General features: G+C 40.6%; 1 protein-coding gene across 1 annotated transcript; it reads left to right on the forward strand.

Moving 5' to 3' along the window:
- Positions 1–1,999: 1,999 nt before the first annotated feature.
- tmem229b (transmembrane protein 229B) lies at positions 2,000–18,377 on the forward strand. Its single transcript, XM_040041488.1, has 2 exons — positions 2,000–2,377; positions 14,960–18,377. Exon 2 carries the CDS (start codon positions 15,012–15,014, stop codon positions 15,606–15,608), a length of 597 nt encoding a protein of 198 aa, XP_039897422.1. The 5' UTR covers positions 2,000–2,377; positions 14,960–15,011; the 3' UTR covers positions 15,609–18,377.
- The last annotated feature ends 8,806 nt before the right edge of the window (positions 18,378–27,183 follow it).

Below are 27,183 nucleotides of genomic sequence, written 5' to 3' on the forward strand. Positions count from 1 at the left end.
ACAACAGTCATGTCAAGCACTTCATAATAACTAATTAACTAAATGAAATGCGGAGTGATCTATAAACACATAGTGACTGAAAAGGGTTAAAGAAGAAACACTCATAGGGAACCACAGCAGTCTAGGACTATTACAGCATAATTAAGGGATATGTTTTTTAAAAAAAGGGAAGGTTTTAAGCCTAATCTTTGAAGTAGAGAGGTGTTCTGTTCCCCAAATCCAAACTGTGAAGAGAGACCTGAAAGCTGAAGGCTCTGCCTCCCATTCCACTTTAAAATATCCTAGGAACCACAAGTAAGCCAGCAGTCTGAGACCAAAGTTCTCTATGAAGTCTTCAAGATAAGATGGGCCTGATTAATCAAATAAGGACTTTATATTTGATTCTAGATTCAACAGGAAGCCAATGCGGGAGAAATATTCTCTCTTTTTAGCCCCCTTTTTTTAGCATTCTGGACCAGCTGAATGCTTTTCGGGTAGTTTTTAGGACAGCCCACTAGTAATAAATTACAATAGTCCTATAAATAATAAATTCATGAACTAGTGTTTTAGCATCACTCTGAGACAGGATGTTTTTAATCTTTAAAGATTTTGCGCAAATGCAAAAAGGCAGTTTTACATATTTGTTTAATATGGACACTGAATAACAGATTCTGGTCTAAAATGGGAAAAAAGTCTTTTCACTAAGGTCATCCAGGTCTTTATGTCTTCAAGACATTTCTGCAGTTTAACTAATTTGCGTACGTTATCAGGTTTCATTGATAGATAGAGCTGTGTGTCATCTGCATAGGAATGAAAATGCATGGTATGGGAAGCAGGCATAATGTAAACAGAATTGGTCCTCGCACAGAACCCTGTGGCACTCCATAATTAACATTAGTGTGTAATGAGGACTTTCCATTTACATGAACAAATTGGAGTCTTTTAGATAGTTAAGATTCAAAGGGTAGTGCAGTATCTTTAATTCCTACAACATTAAAGATACTGCACTATACTGCACCATAATATTTCATGTGCAATGAAATATTATGGTAAATGGTACTGAGCAATGCACTGAGATCTAGCAGGACAAGAGGGCATAAGAAGTACAATTTGCAACCTTTAATGCAATGTTTGCATTAAGAGTGTTGATGGAGAAGTAGAGAAAAGGTCAGAATCAGTGTGCATTTTGTGGATCTAGATAAAGCATATGATAGGGGGCCAAGACAGGAACTGTCATATTGCATGAGGCAGTCCGGACTGACAGAGAAGAAGTATGTGAGGGTGATGCAGGACACGTATGAGGACAGCAAGACAGTTCAGTGGGTTCAAGGTGGGGGTTACATCAAAGATCTGCTTCGGTTCCAGTTTGCAGTGATGATGGACAAATGGAGGGAAAGCAGGAGTCTCTGGGGACTATGGTGTTTGCAGATGACTTTGTCATCTGTATTGAGAATAGGAAGCAGCTGGAGGAAATCCTGGAGAGGTGGAGGTATGCTCTAGAGAAAAGTGGAAAAAGTAGAAGTAGAAGCAAGACAGAATATATGTGTGTGAATGAGAAGGAGACAATGAAGGAGGCGGTGAAGGTAGATGAGTTTAAATAACTGGGTTTAAATAAGCAATGGAGGATGCAGAAGAGAGGTGTAGAAGTGAGTGCAGACAGGGTGGAGACTACTGTCAAGCCTAATTTGTGACAGACAGATAGCAGCAACAGTGAAATGGAAGGTTTTTATAAGATAATAGTGAGACCTGCTATAATGTAGGATTTGAAAATGGTGGGCAAGCATAAAAGCGTGACTCTTCAAGTATTTTGCCAGGGTATGGATATCAAAAACAAAACTGCATTTAAAACTTTTAATCCAACTTCAGTGAAAGTCAGGACTAAACTAGCCTCGGAAATGTCGATCTATTATTCCAAGTCAGTGTTTGCGGAACTATTCCTTCATAAAAGTCTTTACCTGTGTTGTTTACATAGGTTAACACAGTTAAATTGTTAAAGTAGGCCATTCATTGTCCAACTGGGCGTGTGTGTATGGTTTTCTTCCGTCCTGTGACTTCACACTACATTACCTGAATGAGAGGGCTTCCACCTGACTTCCAGCCCAATAATAAACAACCTGAAGCCTCGCACACGCTGAGCTGCGGTGCAGAAACGGTTAACCAAAAGATGCAAGAACTGCGTGAGTCTGTCTGAGCATGTGCTGCTGGTGCCGCTGCTGCTGCAGTGAAGTAAAATGTGTCAATTTTCATCGGACAGTAGAGACACCGTGGAGGAGAAGCCGGGGACAGCAGATGAGCGGCAGGAAGCGGACACCGAGTCAACCAGGACAATCTCTCCGGGGAAGATGCATTTGATCGTCCGGCTTGTGTGCTGAGGGACACCGCAGAGCTCAGCCGAAAGGTAAACGAAATGCACAGACGATGATTCACGTCGGTGTGCTGGAGCTCATCGACATGTAGCCAACATGTTAGGATTTAGGACAAATAGCCATGATCAAAACAAGTATTCGTGAGGCTCCACAGTTATTATTTTGCAGGTTTTTGTAATGTATCCAACCGTGGGAATTTCACCCGCTTGTTACTAATGAGTGTTTCCTTGCAAGTTGATAGTTGTGCAGCCGCGTTTCTGTTAACCGTACCGCAAATTTAGTACACCGAGGCTGGAAAAAACAGCTGGACATCCTGTGTCAAAACTGGTCGAACCGGTCATCACTTAACATGTTTTGTGCACAGTTAGGCTGTTGCACCTGTTAAAATAAGGATATGTAAGCGTACATGAGCGCATTATAAAAGCAGCCTGCGCGTATAAGTGTGTCTTTTTCATTACGCGGAGGCTTTGTCAGAGGAAAGCAAGTGTTTTCAAACCCTCTCTGTTTTGAATCTGGCCTTTTTAATTATTATTTGTCAAGGATAACCATACCGCACTGCTCAGTAGGAAGGAGGCGTGATGCTGCAGCGGAGTCTCGGCAGCCGGGCCTGCGCAGTGGCCCGTAGTTTTCCAGGGACAGGATAAGATGACTTTGGACATCTAATTACAAGTAGACAAGCGATTCTTTTCTGTCATGACTTCTCTTCTGGATCATGGTCACACTGTAGGATGTGTTTTTACAGAAACACGGTGCCATATGGGGTTTGGATTTTCAAAATCCCTCATTGATTTATTCCATGTAAGGCCTGCAGTTCACTATCATTTGGGGTGAGATAATCCCTGCTGCTGCAGCCTCTGTAGCCTATATCCCGCCTCAGCCTTTTACACTGACTCTATTGACATTTTCGACCTATTTATAAGCCATTCACTAGATTTCACAGTGAGGATTCCCCGAATGACCCGTTAATATAAATGCAAATGCTTGAAAAAACTGCATTTATCAGCGTGTGGGCATCTAAATTAACGTAGCTGTACAAATGGACCTGTTACCTGTTTTCATACACATATATGAATTGCTAACCTCTTGAGTTATCAGGCTTTTTAAGACGCGTGAAGGAAACTTCACAGCCCCACATTTTTTTAAAGACAATAAAAAAAGTGAATTTCAGTCAACACCAGCACAGCAGTGTCAGCGTTTTTGTTGTTGTTGTCATTTTCACCACACAGTAAAGTTCATTTAACCTAGTTTCACTTTATATTTTTTCCACTGATCATCCACGAAGCAGGATGGATCCATGCTTTTGTGTTGTTTCCGTGAATCCTGAGCCTACCATGTAAATGTCTTAGCAGAAATGAACACTCATCAGACCAGGCAGCAGTTTCCAGCCTTCTGTTGTCCAGTTTTGGTGAGCCTGTGCAAACTTTAGCCTTCGTTTAATGTTCTTAGCTGGCCAAAGTGGCCGCTGGTGTGGTCTTCTGCTACAGGGGTTATTTGAGAACTGCTGTTCACTGGATATTTTCTCTTTTTCATACAACTGTCACTGTAAACCCCAGAGATGGTTGCGCAGAAAAATAGATGAACAGTTTCTGAAATACTGGCATCAACAACCATGTTCAAAATCACCTTTCTTCCCCATTCTGATACTCTTAACTTCAAAAGATCGTCTTGGCCATGTCTACTTCCATTGTTGCTGTCATGTGATGGCTGATTGGATATTTGTGTTTACGAACGGTTGAACAGATATACCTAATGATGTGGCCGCTAAGTGTAAGTCTATATTTTTAGGGTTGCGTTAAAAGTCTTCAATTAGTTAAAAAGAACCACCACTGAGCAAGAGAACTGAAGATATTGATCGCAAATTACATCCACGTAGAGGTATCTATAATACATGCACAAAAGAGGAGCAAGGCATGGGTTCATTCTGTATTTGCACTTATGCACTTTGGTATATGCTGGTGAAAAACGTGCGTTTCCATTAAGTTGCCTTTGTGTTCTGGACTAAGCACATTAGTGTCATGTTTATCATTATTGGATACATCTTGATTTATGGAGTTTATGGTTTAAAAAACTCAAGTATTAAACTCTGATCAGAGCAGGTGCCAGTCCAGCACTCAGCTTCTTTTGTTTTTCAAAGATCTCTTCCCTTCTAAAACCTGTGCACCGAGACCAATCTCAATTATGCGCTGTCAAAGATTGATTACGAAGCTGTCTGATAGAAGATTAACTTGCGCCTGCACCCCTCCATTATAGACATTACTCTCCATTGCAGCATGATGACCATGTCAGTAAATCTCCTGCTTTCTTTACAGCTGCTCCACGATTTCTAATCTATGGTCCATGACCCCTATGCTACCCTGGATAGAGGGCTTAGCTCCAATATCTCAGGGCCTCTCACTAAATTGCAAAAAGCTCAAGAGCTGGAATGAGTGTGATTGGAGGAAGGTTGTGAAAACAATATGAGAGTATTTTGGGGATTGTGAAGGGTAATTCTTAAGATATTTACTGGGTAATAAGGAACGATGATAAACTGACATATAAGCTGGCAGAGAAGAAGAATGACAGAAGGACATGCAGTTTAACTATACAGAAAACAACCCAGTGCATTTCCATCCTCCGGGATACCCGAACACACTTATCTTTAGACATCATTCTCCGTAATGTTATTCCTACCAGCAGCACAGAGTACGCTTCCTCTGCACTGCGCGTTGATTGCCAGATAACTTTGGAAATCCCACGTCACCGCATGAGCTGAGAAAGCAGTAAAGAGTTGAAGTCACTCCTCTTGTCAGGCTCTCCTGTTTCATTCATGACGCTCCTCAGCTATTTCTGTCACTTTCCAGGAGTACAACTGAATGAAACACTGCAAGTGCTTTTACAGGAGAGTCTGCACTCTGTGTTCCCGTTTTATGTGTGGCCATTCAGAATAACTGTAAGCTTATATAATCGAGAATGTAACTGTCAATTTAATGAATTTCAGGAACTATAACTTAAAGAGGCGACCCTGGAGACATATCTAAACACTGCAGCAACCAAACATCCTTATATAGAAAAAAACACCTTTTCTTCTTTAAAAAAAGTTTTTTATCAACAAATCTGAGTAATACCTGATTTGTGTAATAAAGTCTTCATTGCAGTCTTCATCAGGTCATTGAGAGGTAATCAGGTATATTTGTTTCTATCAGTGAGAATGAACCCTTCAGCGTTCATACCACTCGGTTTATTGAGTGCACTCCTCCCCCACTGCTCTGTTTGTTTTGTTCAGGCTTTCACCTTGCAGATATAGAAAGAATGCCTACTATAAAGTTATATGAGCCTCTGTTGGCACTGCTGTGTCCAGGCTTTTAGTCCTCGTGGCGTCTCTCCCGCTCTATCAGCAGCTCGGATACTTTACGTGCCCCCGGGAAATCTCTGGAATTAGGGGGATGCTGTGAAGGAAGGAGGGAGAAGTGTGTCTTTGTCTTTAGCATCGAGGTATCATTGTCTCGTAATTCCATCTGTTTTCATTTGTTTATAATATATATCATGGATAGTGTGAAATCCAGAGACTGGAATAAAATGTTTTGCCAGAGATAGCGCTAACTTAAAGGTGACATCCATCAGTATACCTCCTCTAACCGAAGCACCAAGGTTGTGTTGATAGTGGAAAGGGTTAGTTTATCAACATTCCCCTATCGCAGATTCGAATGAAAATTTCCTGCCTTATACATAAAACAAATGGAGAAGCAAGTATGACCGTTTCATAAGGATTCTTAGAATAATGATCTTCTGTTGTCTGTTTATATATACAGTTCACGTCAGTGGTGTACAGTGAAGAATAAAGAACAACAAGGTTTCATGATACTCCTAATAAAGGTTGGTAAAATAGCCTCAGAATTATGTCATATTTCTAGAAAATTAGCATTAATAATATTTCTGAGGACTAATTTCTATCTACGTTGATAGAAAAAAAGAGTGTTTTGTTGATGCTTGCAGCGTTCAGGAAGCTAAAAGACAGTTTCCATGCCTTCTTTTCCAGTGACTACTGTCATTGGGGACGATCGTGGCTCAAGAGTTGGGAGTTCGCCTTGTAATCGGAAGGTTGCTGGTTCGAGCCCCGGCTTGGACAGTTTCGGTCGTTGTGTCCTTGGGCAAGACACTTCACTCGTTGCCTGCTGGTGGTGGTCAGAGGAACCAGCCACCGGTCTGCCAGACACTGGCGGCCCAGGGTGACTGTGGCTACACTGTAGCTTGCCGTGAATGTGTGTGTGAATGGGTGGATGACTGGTTGTGTAAAGCGCTATACAAATACAGGCAAATACAAATTTACCATTAACGTACTTCCTAATTTGAGCTGTGAATCTATTGAAAGACAAGGTGGCAGCAGCAGGATCGTACTGCAGAAGCAGTGCCACAGCACAAGTCAAATCCAAGCACGAATGGAGCCTCGGTAGTGTTAGTATGAGTATAAAAAAATCACTTTAAACTTAACAGCTCAACCAACTTAACCTTTCAACTTGTCCAGACAATACTGCCACATAATAAAACTGAGACACCCTCTCTACCTGGGATGGTGTAGCCTGGGTCGAGCTTTTAAACCACCTCCTTAAAGCCCTCGGTCACTGCATCAATAATTTCCATCCGCTGTTTGCTCTTCCTGTCATATGAAGTGCTCCAGCAATTGTTGACTTTTGGACCACACATCACCAGCTGTTAATATCTCCTCTGCAGCCTGTTTGTACTTTTTTGCCTCAAGTGGTGAAACAAGTTTGTGGTTTTCACCTTTAGCAGCAACAGTTGTTGAAGATGCTCCAGATGAGGCTGCACTTGAGGCTCTTCCTCTCAAATGCCCGGGCTTGTCTTGCTGTTGTGGGCACTAGGGAACGTACATGCATGGCGTTGCTATAGAAATGTATATATCACAGGCCTGTCTCCCAGTATAGTCACAGATGCTTGAAAAGCATCACTGTTGCGCTAACAGTATCGAATAGTTTTATGAGACTGGCAAAAAAGAGAAAAAGCACTCTTCCTTTAATAAAAGTAATGTTCATATCTCTCCACTCCTCAGAGGTTGTGAATGTCTCAGCTACAGTTTTTTATTTTGTATTTTTTTAATTCCAGTTCAAGTGAAGCGGGGAAAAAGCTCACTGTTCAGATCACTGAAAAGATGATGCATCACATGTAAAAAACAAAACTGCTTGATTGGTAATTGTAATGTGATTACAACGGATTACATAATAAAAGAAAAGAAATATAATGTGGTTACAGTAATGTTATACCTACAACTGGCCATGGAGGCGATGATTCTTGGATATTCTTCATAACCTTCATTGATGATACACATAAATACAACGCAAAGTGCATCACAGTGGAAAGAAATTAGAACATAGCTATATACACAAAATGCAACGACATGGAAATCAGGTTTGAAAGTAGTGACTGGCCAAGGATTTGCACAGTTTTCACATTTTTTGGTTTTTTGCATTACAGAAAAAACACTTCTATCTTTGTGTGACTGCCCATCATGATGAATTCCTTCAAGACTGTAGGATAGTGTACATCCTCACATTTAAATGCTTATCACGTTCCCGTGTCTTACTGATGCCAGGTTTTATACCCTGCCTTTTAAGTGCAGGCACTGGGATCAGCTGTAAATAGATCAGTCCACATAGATGTGGCTTGTTGAGCGTGTTTTGGTGTATTGGAACTTTTATTTGCTTCATCTTACAGAAAAGGTAGATGTGATATTTAGGAGAGTGACAGTTTGTTGTTTCAGGGGTAATCGACCTGCCTTCTGGAATCATTTGGGATCAGTTTATTTTGCGATACCTCGGTAGGTTTTCCCATCCCCCTTCTTTCACCCCTAACTCTTATCGGACATTTTTACGTAGGCCCTGTTAAACACACACTTCTTGCCGCTTGCTCATCATGCTTCTAAAAAAGCAGTATTGACCAGGATCAGCTAATGGTGATCAAGGAAGGGACAGCAGTCCAACAGATTCCCAGTCATAGAACTAGCAGCATTCTGTACACTCTTGGGGAATTAACGGGCTAATAATCATTTAGAAAATCTCACTTAAGAAGCTGGAAATTGTTTGGATTTTTAGCACCAGTGGCTAATCATGTGTGCTCATTGCAATTCTGACTGGTGTATTTCAGCAGAAGAAGGCACAAAACATAAATACATTTGCTTTAAAGCGTCAGTATTTTCAAGTTGATTACATCAAGGGCATGTCGCCTGCAGTGCTTTTTCCATCAGTGGAGATGAAACAGTGGTTAGGTCACCTTGGTGACTGACGCTTAGCTGCAATGGATATTGCTGGTTTCTATACACTCCACTGCAGCCTTCAAAAAGTGACCTTCTAAAAGTCTGCATAGGCCTGGGATCCGTGCCACAGGGAGATATATAGTGCATGAAGGGATTATCCTGTGCTGCAACGTGGTGTGTTTCTGATATGGTGTCAGAGTTCACAGCTGTCAGCATACTGTTAGTAATGTAAAGGTATCTGTGTGTATCTTTTCTTTTTCATATTGACTTTGGCTGAATTCTGATTTGGTGTGTTTTATTTGTGCCGTTCTTCTGTTTTTTCACTGCTGTCAAGAGATGCATCTCAGAGACTTGGCACCCTTGTTTTCAACCAGACCCTCAGCTTTTTTTCATTTAAAAGCTCACACATAGCTGGTGTTTACCCTCGTGTCCTCAGGCAAACCCCTCTTAATCCGTGGTTACACTTCCCCCTCTTTCAGTTCAGAGAGCACCCTGCCTGTGTTGTGTCTCCCCATGGTCATACTGAGGTTTACAAAGCGGGCAGCTCCATCACATCTGCCATTCTGATCACCATCAGACTGTGATGTCCCGTCGCGGGGCTCAATAGAGTGCAACGGCGATGCGGGTCCCAGCAGCAGGAGCTGGAAAGAGTCCTGCTGGTCAATACTTTGGCCCGATGAGAGAACCGTTGGGGTTGCGGGTTGGTGGGCGATATCCTACAACGACTGCAACAGCAGCAGAATCAAATAGCACCCAGTGTGTGAACTGTGTCATGCTGAGGCAACAAGTCAATAGATATGCCTACACGCACACACATTTAAAGGAGGGAGCAGAAGTGTCCTGTCAGCTTTTAAGATGCTGACAATGTAATCACATCAACCAGCAAGGGAGCTTTGTATGTGTCATCACCAGTAACTCTCCCCCGATTTCCCATCAGCCCCCCCACTGTTTGCCTTAAAAAGCAAAAATGGAGCAAAAAGGTTAGGTAGCAATGTCTGTGGTGTCCAGTGTTAACATTCAACGTATAATAAAACAACCTCCCTGCGATTTTAGGGATACCAGACACCAAATTTAAAATTGATTCAAATTAACAAAGTAACAAAAGATTGAACCAAATAAGTTTTTTTTTCATGTCATAGTTTAATGTTTTCAATTCCAGAAAAGCTTTTGAGGAAAAAAAAAATACTAGCTCATTTTGAATTTGATGACAGCAACATGTCTCACAAAGGTTAGGCCATATCTGTGTAACATCTCATTTTTCTTTCTTGTTTCAACATAACAACTGAAGAGACCATTTGTAGGACTTCTGGGAGGGAATGTTGACCCATTCTCATCTGATATATCATTATAGCTACTCAAAAGTCCTGGGTATTCTTTGCCGTATTTTTTCCATGGTGTGCCAAATGACACACTGGTGAGAGGGCGCCATCATATGCTTCCTAGAGAACGCATAAGATAGGATGTCAAGAGAGAAACTGTGGTACTGCATGAGGAAGTCAGGAGTGGCAGAGGAGTATGTGCAAGTGTGAGAAATCAAGCTCAGTAGAAGCTGTGTGTGAATTAGCGGTAGGCAGGTGTAACAGTGAGGCTACATGGAGCAGAGGTAGTGACGGTGGATGAGGATGTTCCCCACGTTCATCACAATATGGTACAAAAAACAAAGAAAAAGGATTGCACTATTACGAAACTGCATAAGCAAGTATTGCACAGTAAACAATCAGAGAGGTTTCCATTGTAATCTTATCTTTGTGTTAACTCTTTAAAATGTAGTGTAAAGAACGGGTTGGGCGGCTGAATATTTCAGCGAGTCTGATAATATTAACGTCCCTGTTATATATTTCCAAGAGACAGGAACCTACTGAAGAGAAAGAAACAACCCACATATTTTCAGTACTTTCAATGAAAATGATTTCTTTTTATATAAAGCTAAGAGCAAGTCATGTTTGCTGCACTACTCTACTAATCATTTTAAGCCTTTTCTTTCACCCCCGAATATATCTATAGGCCCTTTGGCACAAAGTCCAGGGTTAGACGGCTGAATGTCGTCTCACATATTTTTCGTCATTAGCGGCTTAGTGGGCATGAGACTGCTGTCAGTGAAGCAAAAAAAAAAGAGAGAAGGGGGAACTGAACTGAAAGAAGAAAGTGTGGGAATAGAATTAAGGCATGTGATACTCGAGTGAGAATGGAAAGCTTATTAGTTTGTGAACTCTTTTAAGGCCATTTTCAGTTCAACATTTTGACCAGCCGTGTTCTTTATTTCCCCCTTTACCATAAGTGGGAGGGGGATCAACTGAGAAACTGAGGATGTGGTCTTATTACGCTGACTTTTCAGTGAGAAAGTAAAAATATCTCAAAGAAATCCTGCGAATTTTATTTTAAATAGGACCACGATTTACATTTAGGTCCATGTGTTTATGTCGCATTTGTAAAAATTTTGCCTCTACATACATTCTATAAAAATATGATCTCAGCTTTTATTCAAGCGCTTTAACAAAAGTATAAAGATTTACATCCATCTTCATGCATAGTGCCTCATTTTCAGAAGCTTCAATAAGATTCAATTTGGATGCAAATCTTTCACAGCCAATGCCTGCCTGAAGCCCAGAGCCAATGGACAAGTTGCAAACTTATGTTGCTTTTTGCACTTTGCTTTGAGTCGTTATTTATTTGCCCAGTGAAGCACAGTCTGATCAGTTTTGCAGCATTTGGCTAAATCTGAGCAGAGGGTATATTCCTGTACACACAGAATTCATTCTGCTACTTATACCCGCAATCATCAATAAACCTTAGTATCCAGGTTCCCCCATGTGTGGTATAAATGGCATAAATAGATCAAACTAAATAAAAGCAAGCCTGCAAAAGTGGGTCTTAAGCTTCTTTTTAAAGGTATCAGCAGTGGCCACAAATCTTAAATCCAATAAAAACCAGTATCCAATGGTAAAGATTAGTGCTATCATATTTTTTTATAAGTTCTAATATATTCAGACCAGAAAGTCAAGGTTTCTTAATAACAGCATCTTTACTGAATGTTCCCTCATCCTCTTGACAGTAGAATAATTCATTTCAATTTAATTCAGTTTTATTTATATAGCACCAAATCACAACAAGGCGTGTTACATTTTAGTTTAAAGACCCAACAATAATACAGAGAAAACACATGTGCTTTGGCCACAGTGGGATATATATATACAGTATGCAATACTTTTGTGATTTGGTCATCTCACGCAGAATTGGTTTTAAATCCTTTTTGGATATAGGTTCATGAGTGCCTGATTACACTACGTGATGCTATGAATAAAATGCATTAAGCTAACCAGTATATGTATACAGGTATTTAACCCACTCCTGAAGGATGGCTTTTGTTTTGAAGTGTTTTAGAAGGAAAAGCTGTAAATTACATGGAAAGTAAACTGGGTCAAGTGTCAGGTATAGGTGGTGCCATGGACTATCTGTCTCGTTTCTCTTGGAAGGAGACAGATAGGAGGCATACTCATCTTGCTCTCACCTTACCCCTGTCTGCTCTACTGAGAAAGTAAGTCAATATAGCATTAGGAAGCCTATTATCATAGGCTTCATCTGCAGGTATTGCCCCCTGCTGGTTATTAAAAATAATGCAAGTTTGTGCACTTGGGCAATGGTGCATTTTTTCAGACCAAGTGGTCATCTCCAATCCTGCACACATAGTCTGTGAATACAGTGCAACATAGCACTGTACATTTAACATTTTGATAAAGTCACTATCACGCCGAGAGTGAGATTAGAAGAGCCATTCGACTCATGTCTGATCACAGACTATATGGCAGAGGTGGGCAACTCCAGGCCTCGAGTGCCGGTGTCCTGCAGGTTTTAGATATCACCTTGGGTCAGCACATCTGAATCACATGATCAGTTCGTTACCAGGCCTCTAGAGAACTTCAGGACATGTTGAGGAGGTCATTTAGCCGTTTGAATCAGCTGTGTTGGATCAAGGGACACATCTAAAACCTGCAGGACACCAGCCCTCGAGGCCTGGAGTTGCCCACCCCTGCTATACGGCTTAAGCTTGAATCAAGTCAGCATACTCAGCACAAAGAGTGGAAAGAAGTGGAACCTGCTAGCCTGGCTCCATCCAAATAACATATACCCATCAGCACCATTCACTCGCTACATGTTCGATAGGTCAGTGTCATTTCAGAACCCTGAACGTGAGAATGTGTTGAATCTTCAGTGTTTTTTCCACTTTAAAGATAAGTGCTAAGATTTCATTAATGTCCTTATCTTTCAGGCGCTAAAGGGAAATTTACTTGATTATTTTCATAAAGGTCACAAGGAGCTGTTCTGATGCAGTAAACCCTTTAACGGGAACCAGTTCTTGCAAAAGGCTAAAGCTTGTGCTCACAATATTTGACAACTATTGGCTGACCCAGTCATGCTGGAAGGGATGAGAAGGAGAGTATTTCCCAGGGAGCCACAAAAAGATGGTATAAAGGGTTTAGGGAGGTCAGTTGGTCCATCGCTGTGGCCCAGTTCCTCACATGAAACCCTTGTTTCTTGTTTGGGAGAAATGTGCTAATCCCCAGGGACTCACTCTGGGCCCCAGCAAACCTTTGAAGGAATAAATAGCCCCAAAAAATCAGCTTTTGTTCTTCAAACCAGCTTTTGTACTCCCAACCTCTGTCAGAGCTTGTATTTAACAGACCGGTTATGAGCTATTGTATAATAACTGCCACTATGACACAGTTTCCTCTGGAAACATTGTATAGCAGATGATATATACACACAGTGGTCTTATAAACTATGTAGTCCTTGAACCTGCCAGTATGGAGCTGTTTTCCTTTTGTGTGTTTTTTTTATTGGACATGCAGTGTTTAAATAGAGGAAGGATCTAGCCCTGCGTGGGCCTTCTGATACCTGATACCAAAGCCTGTGTGTGTGTGTCAAGCTGCAGGATTTAGAAAAAGAGCACATGATGTAGGTAGTCAGATGATGAAGCTATACCTTACATAAGAAACACCCGCAGTCACTCAGTAAATAGCATCAGCTGAGGGAAGGGCGTAGAGTTTAAGTGCTCTGCAGCCCTCTAGTCTCTAATTTAATCTTCCTGATGTCAGTACAGTATTTCATCACCTTGTCCTTAATTGAACTATGGCTTGGTACCATTTACAATTAAAGTTGTAATCCAAGATTACAGTCCTGGCAAACTGTTGTTAATAAAGATAACAGCAAATAGCTGTAGACCCCAGACAGCTTACACTTGTGTCATCACTACTTCAGAAGTTGGCAGGAGCTGTAATATTTAAAATCAGAAAAAGTAATGTATGTTTGTTGTTGTATGTTGTTTTCAGACTCTCCAGTAAGATACTGATAGAGTTTCTTTGGGGGCCAAACTCATAAAGAGTGCAGACAAGTTCATAAACAAATGAAAAGGAAACTGGAAAACAATATAATCCCTGCTGTCCTACCTCCACACTGTGGTCAAGTTGCAATGAAAAATAGGTGTGAATGTAGAAAGTCAAACAGTACAGGAGAAACATGTGTGAATAGTTTTCAACACACCCAGGGTTGGAGTTTCACTAAAAAGAAACCCTGTAGCATATTACAAATTACTGTAATTACTATGTAATTACTTGCCGGAGAAAATAATGTGTTACACTGATTATTATATTACTTGAAATACATTATCACATAATTATCAGTTAGCAACATAAACCTGAGGCTACAGCCCCACACACCATTACATCTCTATCCTAAAGAGGACACACAAGATCTTTTTAGTTTTTAAATATAAACGCAAAACGGACAAAAACAAAGCAAATTTGAAAACAAGCCTAAAGAGTTTTCAAAGCGATTCTACTTTCAAAATATGTGCAGATAGAAACGAAGGTCACACGCCTGATATCGCTGCCTTTGTTACCAACTGAAGAACAGGCTCTGGATGCTGGACCAGAGTCTGCATGCTTCTTTGCTACCTTTGTGTTAGCATGCTGTCTGTGCAGAGCTGAAGTTGTGTTATCAGTTTTATGCAGCTGTTTCTGTCCTGGACATTTTGCACTTTCATATTTCGCTCTTGTTTTAATTAATATCCAAATCTCCACTCCTCAATAGTTCCACTGCTCCGGTCGACTGATTTATCTCCTTCCTACACAAAAACCTGCGTACCTTGACGTTTGCATGATCAAAAAGTCAGTACAGCTCTGATATGATGGAAAGAGACACTAACAATAAAAACGAGAAATGGATGTTAATACATTGAATAACTATAGCAGAACGAATGCCAACTATAAATACAATCTAAAGAGTACAACTTGAAAATTGTTAGAATTAATATGTATCCTGACCAGTGTCTTGTTGCCTGCTTGTCATCTTTCTTTCTCTCCTTTTCCTTCAGATCTTTGTTTTTTTGCTACAGTAAAGTCTGTGTGAAGGCGAGAGGAGGAAGGATGGTGACATCGGAAACCCCAGAGGCTCCCGTTCCTCTGACAGCGCTGTCACGCTGGTACCTGTACGCCATCCATGGTTACTTCTGTGAGGTGATGTTTACTGCAGCCTGGGAGTTTGTGGTCAACTGCAACTGGAAGTTCCCTGGCGTGACCAGTGTATGGGCGCTCTTCATCTATGGCACCTGCATCCTCATTGTGGAGCAGATGTACCTAAAGCTGCGCGGTCGCTGCCCCGTGCTGCTGCGCTGCATCATCTACACTTTATGGACCTACCTGTGGGAGTTTGGTACGGGGCTGCTGCTGCGCCAATTCAACGCCTGCCCTTGGGACTACTCTGAGTTCCGCTACAACTTTAAGGGACTGATCACGGCTGAGTACGCGGTGCCCTGGTTCTGCGCATCCTTCATTGTGGAGCGCCTCGTCATCCGCAAAACGCTGAGGCTGCGCTTTCATGAAGGGCCCGAGGATGGTTGGTCAAACCATCAATCTGATGCTGGGGGTGGCCGAGGGAATGGAGGAACTGTGGGGGGTGGGAGAAGGAGAGAGAGGAGCAGAGGGATGGGAAATAATTCTAATGGCTACCTTAAAGCAGAATGAATCAAGGAATTGATAGAATGACACAATCCAAACCAGCCCAATCCGACCCTCCTTTTCATAAGCAGTCCTACCCCTCAGCTGTGTGAGATGAAGACACACAGCTGTGCAGACTGGGCTGGTATGCAGACAGCCAGACAACAAACACCTAACTGGGGCTTTAAATGCCCAAATCACACACTGTTAACACAGGGGTACCGTTAACTACATGCTGCTGTGTTTGCTGCATTTCATAACGCACCACCCATTTCCATGTGGGCTTGACCTTAAGGAGATCAGGGCTCTCTCTCCTGTCCCACAGTGTTTGGGTAAAAGAACTACTGTTGCAAAAGAGTATGTGTGATTGTCCTGTGGAAGAATTAATTCACGAACAAATACATTATTAATGTTTTTCAGGGGCACATCAGTCTATATTAAAGCAGAATGCTTGCTGTGTAGAAATCATAGTAAAAAGTAGCTTGGTTGTGAAATGTCCTTTTTAAAATGTACATATTGTCCTTTAGTATTATTCAAAGTACTGTAGTAATGTAGCTACAAAAGGATCCTTAAAGGTGCTGTATACCAGCATTTTATTTTGAAAGGTAATTCACGGCTAAAAATAAGGAGCTTTTGCGTGTGACAGGAAACAGCCTGCTGGTATGATACCACTATATATGTGCTTGCCTGAGTGAGGTGGTTAGCAGTGACTGAACTTTCAAAATAAAATACTTGTATTCAACACCTTTGTATACCGTCCACCCAGGAAGCAATGCGCCATCTGTCAGCTTATGTCACGACGAATGTTTCTCTGCAGTTAGAGAATACCCACAATGCCTAAAAAACAAAAAACAATGCATGAAAAAATTGTCTTCCAATATAATGTGACATTTTTTTACAGAGCTCATTCAGCAGCCATACTGTGTGTCTCCACAATCAGTTTGCTGCTTGTGTGTTAATGACAGTAGCTCAGAAGGTGGAGCTGGTCCACCAGCTATCAGGGTTGATTGCCTGTTGTCTCCTTACTGCATGATGAAGTGTCCTTGAGTGAGACGTTGATACCCAAACTGCTCCCGTTGAGCAGGTCATGGCCTTGCATGGCAGCTTCTCCGCCACTGTGTGTGACTGTAGGTGTGTGTGTCTGCAAGCTTATATGATGGCACTAAATAAATGCAGGGACGCCTTTCTGCTGTCATGGTTACGAGTCACGACCATCAGCATAAAGCACAAAGCTTCTCGGTAATGTGCTTTTTTTTTTTTTTTTGCAGCTGTTCAAAAACGTGCACACGGCTCGCTGTCTGCATTTTATTTGCTTTAATGTTGTCGAGGCCACACATGCCTCATGTATGTATGTAACTGTCATTCACTGGAACACAATACTCCTTCCTGTCCAGTTACAGTGCACACGTATGAATATGTTTGCTGAACAAGTGAAGCCTGTGAACGGAGAATCTCATGGATGGACACCGAAGGTGAAGTATTGAATTCCAAGAAAAGAACATTATTTTGTTTTTTATTTACAAAGAGTCATCGAATTATTGGTCTTTAGGAGGAAGGAGAGGAAGTGCACAGCAGAATTTGTTAATAATTTACTGAAGAAACACTCACTTTTCAGCCAAAATGGAATTAGTTGCTCATGTGTTTTATAAATTCATGATGTGTAATTTGACCTCTTTGGTATTACGCTGGATGTTTCCATGTGAGGCAGAGTGCATCAGTGGAGCCGTATTATCAGCGCAACTAGGTTAAAATGCTCAAAACTCTGACACTTTTTAACATTCATGTCTTAAAAGCAGTAACCCACACAGAATAATGGTAGTTCTAGACGTAGAAGGATCAAGAAGTGCATACACTTGCCTCCATATGCAGGAAGCGATGGCATTCTTTCTATGTGGTGCTAACTGTTTAAATGTAAAAGAGGTAAGACACTTCACTTTGATTTCAATGTACTGGAGGACTGATAGCATATACTGATAGCATGTCATATAGAATATGATTGCTGAAAAGTATATGTTCTACAGGAAAGACACACTGTGCTTGATCATCTTAGACTTGAGCAGTTATTAGAAACTGATGGACTCTGTAAAACGGTGACCTTCATCTGTGTTGCGTCACTGAAATGCAGTGGCTTCCCTTCACTGTCTCTCTAAACTGGGATGAAGTGCTGCCACCCGGTGGATACACTGAAAACAACTTTTATTATGCTACAATGGAAACTATAATGTGTAGAGAAAAACTTGTGAGAAAAATAAAAAACATGTTGTGGTTTTAACCCCATGGCATTTTTATCTAACTTTAACATGTTTATTTCATATGTGACTCAAAAGGCTTAAAAGCAATATAATCTATGCCCCAGCTATGTTTAACTTCTCTTTAAAATCCAATGAACTACAATATGGTATGCAGCTAATTAGTACTACTGCTTTAATGGAAGAAATTACAAGAAAATGCAAGTGTATTCTCCGCAATATGTGAATGAAGGCGTGCTGAGTGTGCATAGGGTGTTGTACAGAGACACTGTCTCTGTGTGTGCATGTAAAGTGTGTTAAAGTTGATACTCTGGTATTTTTACCTCCAGTGTGCATGTGCAAGTGCAAAAATTATCTCGTCAAACTCAGATTTTAACCTGCTGATTATTAGCCCCCCATGCACTGTAACAGTTGCTTTAAAGAAACAAACAAAAAAAGAAATGTACAGGTTTTTAGTGAAATCACTGTACTGTATATCAATCATTTTGTTTTTTGTTCATGTATGATTTATCAGTTGCTGGGATTAAATATATTTATTGGATCTTGATATTTGTTTGTATGGAACCTTTTTTTAATGATCTATGTCAACAAAATGTATACATTTACCCACATTTCACTCAAAGACAACTCTGGATTCTTCAGGGTTCATCCTCGGGGTACAATGAATATCTGTACAGTAGCTCACAGCAGAGATTTCCCTCTGGATCAGGTCATGGCTACTCCTGAAAAGTAATACAACTAAATCTTTTCTCCTGCTTGGCTAAAGACCCAGAATTAAAAGTAAATAGGACGATGAAATTAGTTGTTTTACATCCATACAGTTTGAACATAAAACAAACTTATATAAAAGTTTATTTTGGGGGGGAAAAGCGCACACATTAAAACCCCCCCTCAGCGTTGGAAAACATCTGCAGTCTGAGATTAAGCAGGTGTAAGTCTTTGTTTGAACATTTGACTTCTTTACATCGAGCTAATTGCTGCTTATGCGAAATCACAGAGCAGGCCATCAAACGTGCTTTACAAAAATGCTCATATCCTCAAGGGATGAGCAACTTTCCCTGTGATTGAGTAACTGGTGCTCTGAGTGAGAACTTCTAGGTCACTACATGTTCTAGTGCTTTCCTTCAGGAAGATTTTCACAGGGTCACATCTGAAACTGTAGCAGACACAATCACATTCTTTCTCTAGATCCACAAAGACACAGTGTAATTTATTCTAACCTCTATACTTCACCTTCAACATCCTCAGCATCAGTAACTCTTTCCCATAGCTTCATGGTATCATCACTTTTATCCCTCTGTAGTTATTGCAGCTCTGCACATCATCTCACTCTTAAAAACTCTGTACCAGTACACTATTTCTCCATTTCTCAAACATTATCTCACTTTCTAAGATTGTTTTTAAACAGTCTGGTTAAAAAGCCCACTGCCCCCTCTCCCAGAAATCTCGATATCTCCACAGGCATGTCATTTGAGTCAACCACCTTTCCGTTTTTCATCCTCTTCATAGCTTCCCTACTTCCTCCTTACTAATCCTCTTCACTTCCTGGTTCACTATCTGCTATCCCTCCTCCTCTCTGTCATTTTCTTTATTTTTATATAGCTTTAATCTTGCAAAATATTTTCCATCCAGGGAATGAGTAAAGTTTTTCAGGATACTTCAAAATCTGTAGAATAAGGGTGAGTATTCTGTGGAAAACCTTCTTGGTTTTGTACCTGCTATAGAGAGACAGCAAAGGGATGCTTTAATAAGACTATTCGATTGTTAAGTGATGACGTGACGAATCCTACTTCCGGGCCTAAAGTAGTCTGCGTTTAATATGGCTTTTGTGTTGTTAACATGTTTAATGTTATGTATTTTCTTCTATTTAATCTCAAAAAGCTCCTAAAACAGTCAGTGATCACTGTTGACCTCCCTCGGCTTTTATTACCACTAATCATTTATTTAAGCTCAGTTTTTAAAACCTTAGGATGTAACTACAGCCCAGCCCATGCAGCAGTATATGAATGACTAACCTCGTATTGTGGATGGATTATCTCAGTTGTTCTCCTGGCTGAAGTTTGGTCCTTTTACAGCATCCTGCCATGCGATTACATTTGTTCCTGACCACCGAGAACACTCACGTTAACTTTTATCGAGTGGAAAAAAGTTAGCTTGTTTATATTATGCTAAAGGGGCGATTGTGGCTCAAGAGTTGGGAGTTCGCCTTGTAATCGGAAGGTTGCCGGTTCGATCCCCGGCTTGGACAGTCTCTGTCGTTGTGTCCTTGGGCAAGACACTTCACCCGTTGCCTACTGGTGGTGGTCGGAGGGCCCGGTGGCGCCAGTGTCCGGCAGCCTCGCCTCTGTCAGTGTGCCCCAGGGTGGCTGTGGCTACAATGTAGCTTGCCATCACCAGTGTGTGTGAATGGGTGGATGACTGGATATGTAAAGCGCTTTGGGGTCCTTAGGGACTAGTAAAGCGCTATATAAATACAGGCCATTTACCATAACATAGCTGTGTCACTAGCGGTCACGTAGCACATCATTATATACCAGCTAGCCCAACTTCAGTAACCCTACAAACGTCACTGCTGTTTAGTTTTCTGTCTTCATTTATGCTGGAAGTGATAACAGAGCTGTACGTTTTAATTTGTTTCCAAAACCCCGCAGTCAGGACATGCTATATTGTATTTAGATAGAAGCTAGCGAGCTAACTCCCTGCTAACTTCTAACTCCGTTAAATGTCATAAATTCCGTTTTCATGGATGCCTGGATGTTAAACTCAATTGTTATACCTGGTAGAGCAGAACGCTGATCATTTTATTAAAGATGAAGGACTTTAGACAGTTTTTCTACTCTCAGTAATGCCATAGTAATCGTTTGATATATGGACCTGCAGCGGAGTTTAGACCCAGACACGGCTAGTGACGTCAGACTGAACAACCGGATTGGCTTGTTAGCGGAATGCTAACTTTAGCATGCTAACATGCCCAAACACCAACTATATGCAAATTAGCAACAAAGAAACACGTACGACTGAGACCGGTATTCGTCATGGTTTTCTTCATTTTTCAAGGTTGTTATGATTAAACAGGTGAGGTGATGAAAAGTTTTTAAAAAAACAAACATTCAAATTAAAACGACTTTTCATGGCAAAGCACAAGCCTACAGTCTACAGTTAAGAGACCTTAAACACACATCAACTCAGTGGTACTCCAGGCTGTCCAAAGGTTTTTTGAAGTTTTTCTTTGGACTCCTTTTCACTCATTTTTAGTCCAGTCGTTGTACTTGACCATTTTCAGAGGAATGCCTTTTGTTTGTTGAGCCACTTAACACTGACCTATGACTCATTTAAGCATAAAAACAGGACCACAAAGCAGTGTTGTGTCTACACCTAAGAACATAGCAACCAACTAGTACTAGTACTTGCAGCCTGTTGCAAAAACATACAATTTGTTCACATTTCTCTAGTTGAATCTAGAAAAATGCCAACTTTGATTGTCCTACAAGACACCTGGAGAACTATTTCTGAACACTACTAAAAGAAATGACAATGCGAGAGTTCAGGCTGTGTGGAAGAATAATGGTCACAGATCATACCAGATATTGACTTTCAAGCTGATTTGAAATCCACAAACCTTTTTGATTTGACCTTATATACTTTATACACATTTATATTTGCACAGCTTTCAGTGAATCACTGGACCTATTTCCTGTTTTCAGGGCAAATTTCCATCTAAATCACAGTAGTAAATCTAATGTAACACAGAACCTTAGTCTTATAGCATTATTGTTTTTAATACTATATTTTTAGCCTATTTTTAGAGTGTAAATTGCAGTGACCTAGATTATACACTCCGTGTTTCTGAGTGCATGCCTCTATCACAGTTATCAGGATCATGGTTAATTATGCAAGCAATCCTCTGAATTACTGCCAAAAATCTTCCCTGTTGCCTTTATAAAGCGTAAACCCCTGGCCTATAGGTGTTTATATTATAGCAGGTACTTTTCATGTGTTCACAGCAAGCTGCAGCTCACTTCTTTAACCACACGATGGCTCTTTTTCACCAACAACGACAGGCGAGCGGACAGGCAGCTTGAGGACACAGGTTGATCCTGAGTCATCAGTCTGCTGAAAGATTAGGTTGTCGAGTAGGCAGTTTTTATGGCTGTGCTTTCCAAGCAACGGGACAAAGATGGGTTTAAAATGTAACTTTTCATGATGCACACTTGTAGGATTTTATAGCAGTTGAGTTGCCCATCAAATATGAAGGTTTCACTCATCTTTGTTTTTAACCTGTAATTTATTTATGACAGGCTCTGACTTCAGCATTTTATGTAAGCATAATAAAACTGGAGTTTGTTTAGTTAGATGATGGTGCGCTGACAGATTTGTGTTTGTAGAAGAGAAGTAGAGAAAAATTTTTCCATCTCCTCCCTCCTTGCTACCACACCTTGCACCAGCTACTGAGAATATGGGTCATTAACATGCCTTGTCAAATCAATTGGCTTTGAGTTCCAATTGGCCCTGGGGCCCTTCAGCAGAGCCACGCCTACCTACCTGTAAGAGGGTTTGTCTTCTTCACACGCCCGAATGCACTAATTGGCACAAAGCTGCTGTGGCCCTGCCTCAATCGGCACTGTCGGCAAGTGGCTTCATCACCCTTCTTCCAATCACTCTCTCGCACTCCAAATAAGGACATTCAGAACCTGTGAGTGTGCTGCCTAAGGCGGGAATTTAAGACCTGTCTTGTGAGTGTGTTGTGTTGCTTGTGTGTGTGCGCGCGCGCCGCACTTTGTTAAGCTTAAGTTTCACCGGGCTTTTCTTGTGTGACTTCATTGTTCTCTGTGTCAGGTCTAGAGTTTGCTTAACAGGAAGTGGATTAAAGTCCAAGCATTAATGTAGAATATCCGCAACAGCTCGACTCGACTGAAACTACATTGCCGGAGAGAAATCAGAACTCTTAAGCAGGCTAGTAGTCTTTATAGGTGCAAATTATGAAGTCTGACTTAGCTGTTTATTAGTTCTATTTTGTATGAATGTGAAAATGGGCTTAAAGTTTCTCCAACCTCTACTGAGGCCCTCCTCAAAGATTTGGCGAAAACTCTTCTTGGTTGATTTTTGTTTGCTTGTACCATTCCAAATTCTTACAGTGTTTATAGCTAAACAAGCTTTTAAAATACACTCACCGATTCTGGGCAAGCATCTTTTTTGGGGGCTGAAGGAGGAAAAGATTTCGCTCCCAGTCCTCTCCTAAGAGAATACATTAGGGTACTAAGCTGGGTCTCTATGAGGTAGTTTAACATTAGTAAATGAAATGATCAAGATAGAGTAATGTAAGTTTGCTTTGAGAACCTTCTTGCTGTCTTTTAACACATTTCTCAAAGCATAGCTGGCAGTCTGATGTTACATTTTTTTAAATTGCAATACTGAATTTGCTAAACTGACTATGTGTACATGTAGGGAAGGGACTGATGGCAGCTGAATGTCAGGTTGGCATTGAGAAGCACTGGGCTGAATGACAGCGCTATGGTTCATTTAGTGAGCGTCATTAAGGGTGTTGGGGGTGGGGTCGGAGGCCGAGGTTTGGTTGGGAAGGCAGACTGACAAAACGAATCGTTCCATCAAATCAAGGCAAGGCCTTAACATTTGCATTTCCACTGAATCAGAGCCAGTGAAGAAAGAGCTCTCCATTGAAGGGAAACTTGTTTGACGTGTGAATGAGCGAATGCGTCAGGCTTTTGCTAAAGCACATTCATGCCTTCACAGCTTTGGACAGAGTTTAGGTCTTTTGCTCAGATCCTGCTGGAAATCGCAGACCTTTTTAGTCACTTTTTCCTCTCATGTAGGCTGCTTGGCAGTCAGGCCCTCCTGCAGTCAGGGTTGGACCAGCACAGGATGAAGAGCTACATGTTCATCACTTACTTTTCTTTTCCTTGACCTTACTGTACTTCTGTGTCTTCACGCTGCAATAGAGAGGCCAAATAAATCTGCTCACTTGGATGTTTGATTTTGCCATGGCATCCACCTGGCATGATGACTGAGGTCTTGGGCTAGATGCTGGAATTTGGAGGGCTACCATATTTAAATATGCAGCTTCCATATGCAATATGGAAACTTCAATCCTTTGGTCCACATATTAGGATACAAGTTAACACCAGTGACAAAGAGCAACTGGGAACATAAAGTTTTGTCATCTAATCATATGTTTCTCTTTTCCATTTAATAAGCTAAAAAGTGGGCCACTGCTGTAGTTGCATTTATGTATCAATTTAATTCAATTTTCAATGTTCAATTCAATTTTATTTTGTTATTTATTTAGTATTATCAAGAACTAGATGGATACTATTGACTTTGTTAAGCCTCTAGTGCCACCAGGTTGCCAAAATTATGTTTTATATATATATATATATATATGTATATATATATATATACATATATATATTGTGCTGATTCTAAAGTATACATATAAAGAAATTTAAAAATCTAGTCTTTAGTAGGCCTAAAAATGTGATAAACAGTAACAACACATGCCGTATTACACCATGTCATTGTTTATTTAGCAAAAACTAACCCAAAATGCAGAAGCTGTGTGTAAAAATGCACCTTGTAGGACCACCTTTAGCAGCAATAATGATGTTCTGTTTGACATACCGGTCAGTCTGTCACAGGGGATTTCAATCAGGTTGACGTCTGGACTTTGTCTAGTTCATTGCAACACAATCATTCATATCTTTTTCAGCCATTCAGTTGGCTTGTTGGATATTTGTTGGTGTGCTTAGGATCACTGTCCTGTGGCATGACACAGTTTTTGCCAGACTTTAGCTGTCAGACAGATGGCCTCACATGACCTTTGGTATACAGAGGAGTTCATATTCGACTGCCCAGGTCCTGCCTGCAAAACAAGCCCAAATAAGTACCGTCCACTATTGTGTTTGACACATGGTTTTGTGCTGATATGCTGTGTTTAGTTTTCACCAAATGTGGTGCTATGCATTATGTCCAAACATCTCCACTTCCTATCAAAAGGACTCCTGTGGTTTGTTCAGATGCAATTTTGCAAACCTAAACTGTGCTATCATAAGAGCAGTGCTTTTCCAGTTGTATGTCATGAATTTTAACATTTAACACGCTAACTAAAGCCTGTAGATTCTGATATGTAGCTCTTTTTTTACATCATATGACCTTGTTGTGAAGTTCCCTGGATGTCCATTCCTGGGAAGACTGACAGCTGTCTTGAATGTTTTCAAGTTGAACAGAATGATGGATTTCAATCACAACATCAAATTTAATTTAATTTTTCTTTCAAAAAAAATTAATATATAGGCTATTATTTTACTAATATGCAGCTGAATTGTGCACACATGCACAGCCCCAAAGGCCTACTTTAAACCAGGAAAAACCCAGATTTAACATTTATTATGCAATCTGGTTTAGTAATGCATGGCATGCCAGGCTGCAGATTCCTCACTATAACTAAAAGGCACAGCCAGTGATATGCAGTTATTTGGGGGAGCTTTGTAATAAATAGAAACAAATAGACGTATTTATATTTTGGTCTGAAAAGTGCTCCAGCGTAGCTTTAATCACCTCGGAGATGTTCTTGATTACCTTTCCTCCTTCCCAGGTGTGCTGTGCTCCCTGAGGTCCCTTTTAAAACAGATGCACTCATTATTTATATCCCATCTTAAGGCATGTGAAATGAGACACTTTGAGAGCTGTGTCCCAGAGCTGTGTGATGACACATCCTGAATAAAAACTATCTGTATTTCGGATTGTCAGGATAATCAGCTTGCCTCTGAGCCTGCCAGTTAGTACCTGGCAAAGCTCCTGTGTAAAACCACAACAGGGGTTTGTGCATACTTGATGTTGACGGTTTGAACTTCCATCTGCAGCGCTCTAGAAACCTGCCGTTTTGTTAACGGTCACAGCTTATCTACTACGAGGCTTTGCATAACGAGATGGAACAGTGCTTTCCCACGCTGCCTTACATGTATTTATATCAAAGGTAATTGTTTGAAATGAAAGTGTGGAGGAGCTATCATGATTCCCTATAATGTAGTTAAAAGTGCAGAGTTAACCACTGAAGATAAGGTGTTATTACCAAACACTTAAGTGAGCTATTATTGAATTATTACAGTATGTGAAACTCTGATTCAGAGGTGGTAGGAGGGATACAAACAACATAAACAACCTCACGGCTACAAAGCCTTCTTGTGAACTCGCAGGCAATCCGATTTAAGCAATGTACTGTGTCAGTGTAAGCACGGGTGAAACGTGCTTTCATAACCAGGCAACATTCAAGCACAACGGATCTAGGCCCGGGGTCAAAGGAGAAGCTGCCAAGATGAAGAAATGTTCCAACGCCCTGCTTATTTTTGCGCAAACTGTTTTCCATATTCAAACTCACATTGTTTGCACTATAAATAAGCAATTTATAACATCCTGTATTTTAGTATATCAGATAGTAAATACATGTTTGAAACAAGTGGTGAAGGATTTTCTTTTCCTTTACTTTTAGTTCGTTTCGAACACTTCCACTACTATATTATGGAGGTCAGAAATCACATTTATTATTAACTCTGGTTACTTTTCATTTTGAAAGACCAATAATCTTAAGACACAATGGATTGTTAATGTTTAAACCATCGGTTTCCCAGTTCTTTGAGCTTATAATCCTTTACAAAAGAGATCGGATGTTATTGAGTGTTGAGTGCTTTTCCTTGTAAACTTCTCAAATACCTTCAGAAAAGAGATATCATTAATCATAATCCCACAACAAAGCAAGCACCAGAGAAAAATAATGTCAAATTTTTCTCATATGTCTTCAATGAATCATCTTGCATTAATCCCTGACTGTGCATGTTTGAAAAGGACTCAGGCCTTTTGTTTAAAAAGAGCATTTATTTGACTACTGAACCTAATTACAGTTTCAGTGTTGGTTGTTCCTTGATTTTTTGTTTTTCTGCAGAATAGGGACTTTTGTAAGTAAGTCAAATTTTCTGTTAAAACTCTTAAACATGACTGCAGGGTCTTCTATAGTGTAGCGAAACATTGTTGCATTGTTTTAATTATATACTGTGAAAGATATTAAAACCACCCTACCTTAATTTTCCTGCTCTCTGTTTGTGTAGTTTCTCTATGTCCGGGGCAATTAACAGCAGCTCTGCTCTCCAGGTACGAAGCGGAGCATGAATTATGGTAATAGCTGCTGGCAAGAAGGAAAATGGGAGCAGTTATTAAAATGAATGCTGTTGCTTCTCATGTGGGCCGAGGATGTGGCTGTGTTTGGATGCACATTCAACATATATCCCCTCCTCTACTTCAGAAGCTTTGGTGTGTATGCTTCTTTATTTTGCGCTTACATGTGT

The sequence above is a fragment of the Simochromis diagramma genome, unplaced genomic scaffold (assembly GCF_900408965.1).
Source record: "Simochromis diagramma unplaced genomic scaffold, fSimDia1.1 OVJJ01000304.1, whole genome shotgun sequence".
Lineage (NCBI taxonomy): Eukaryota > Metazoa > Chordata > Actinopteri > Cichliformes > Cichlidae > Simochromis > Simochromis diagramma.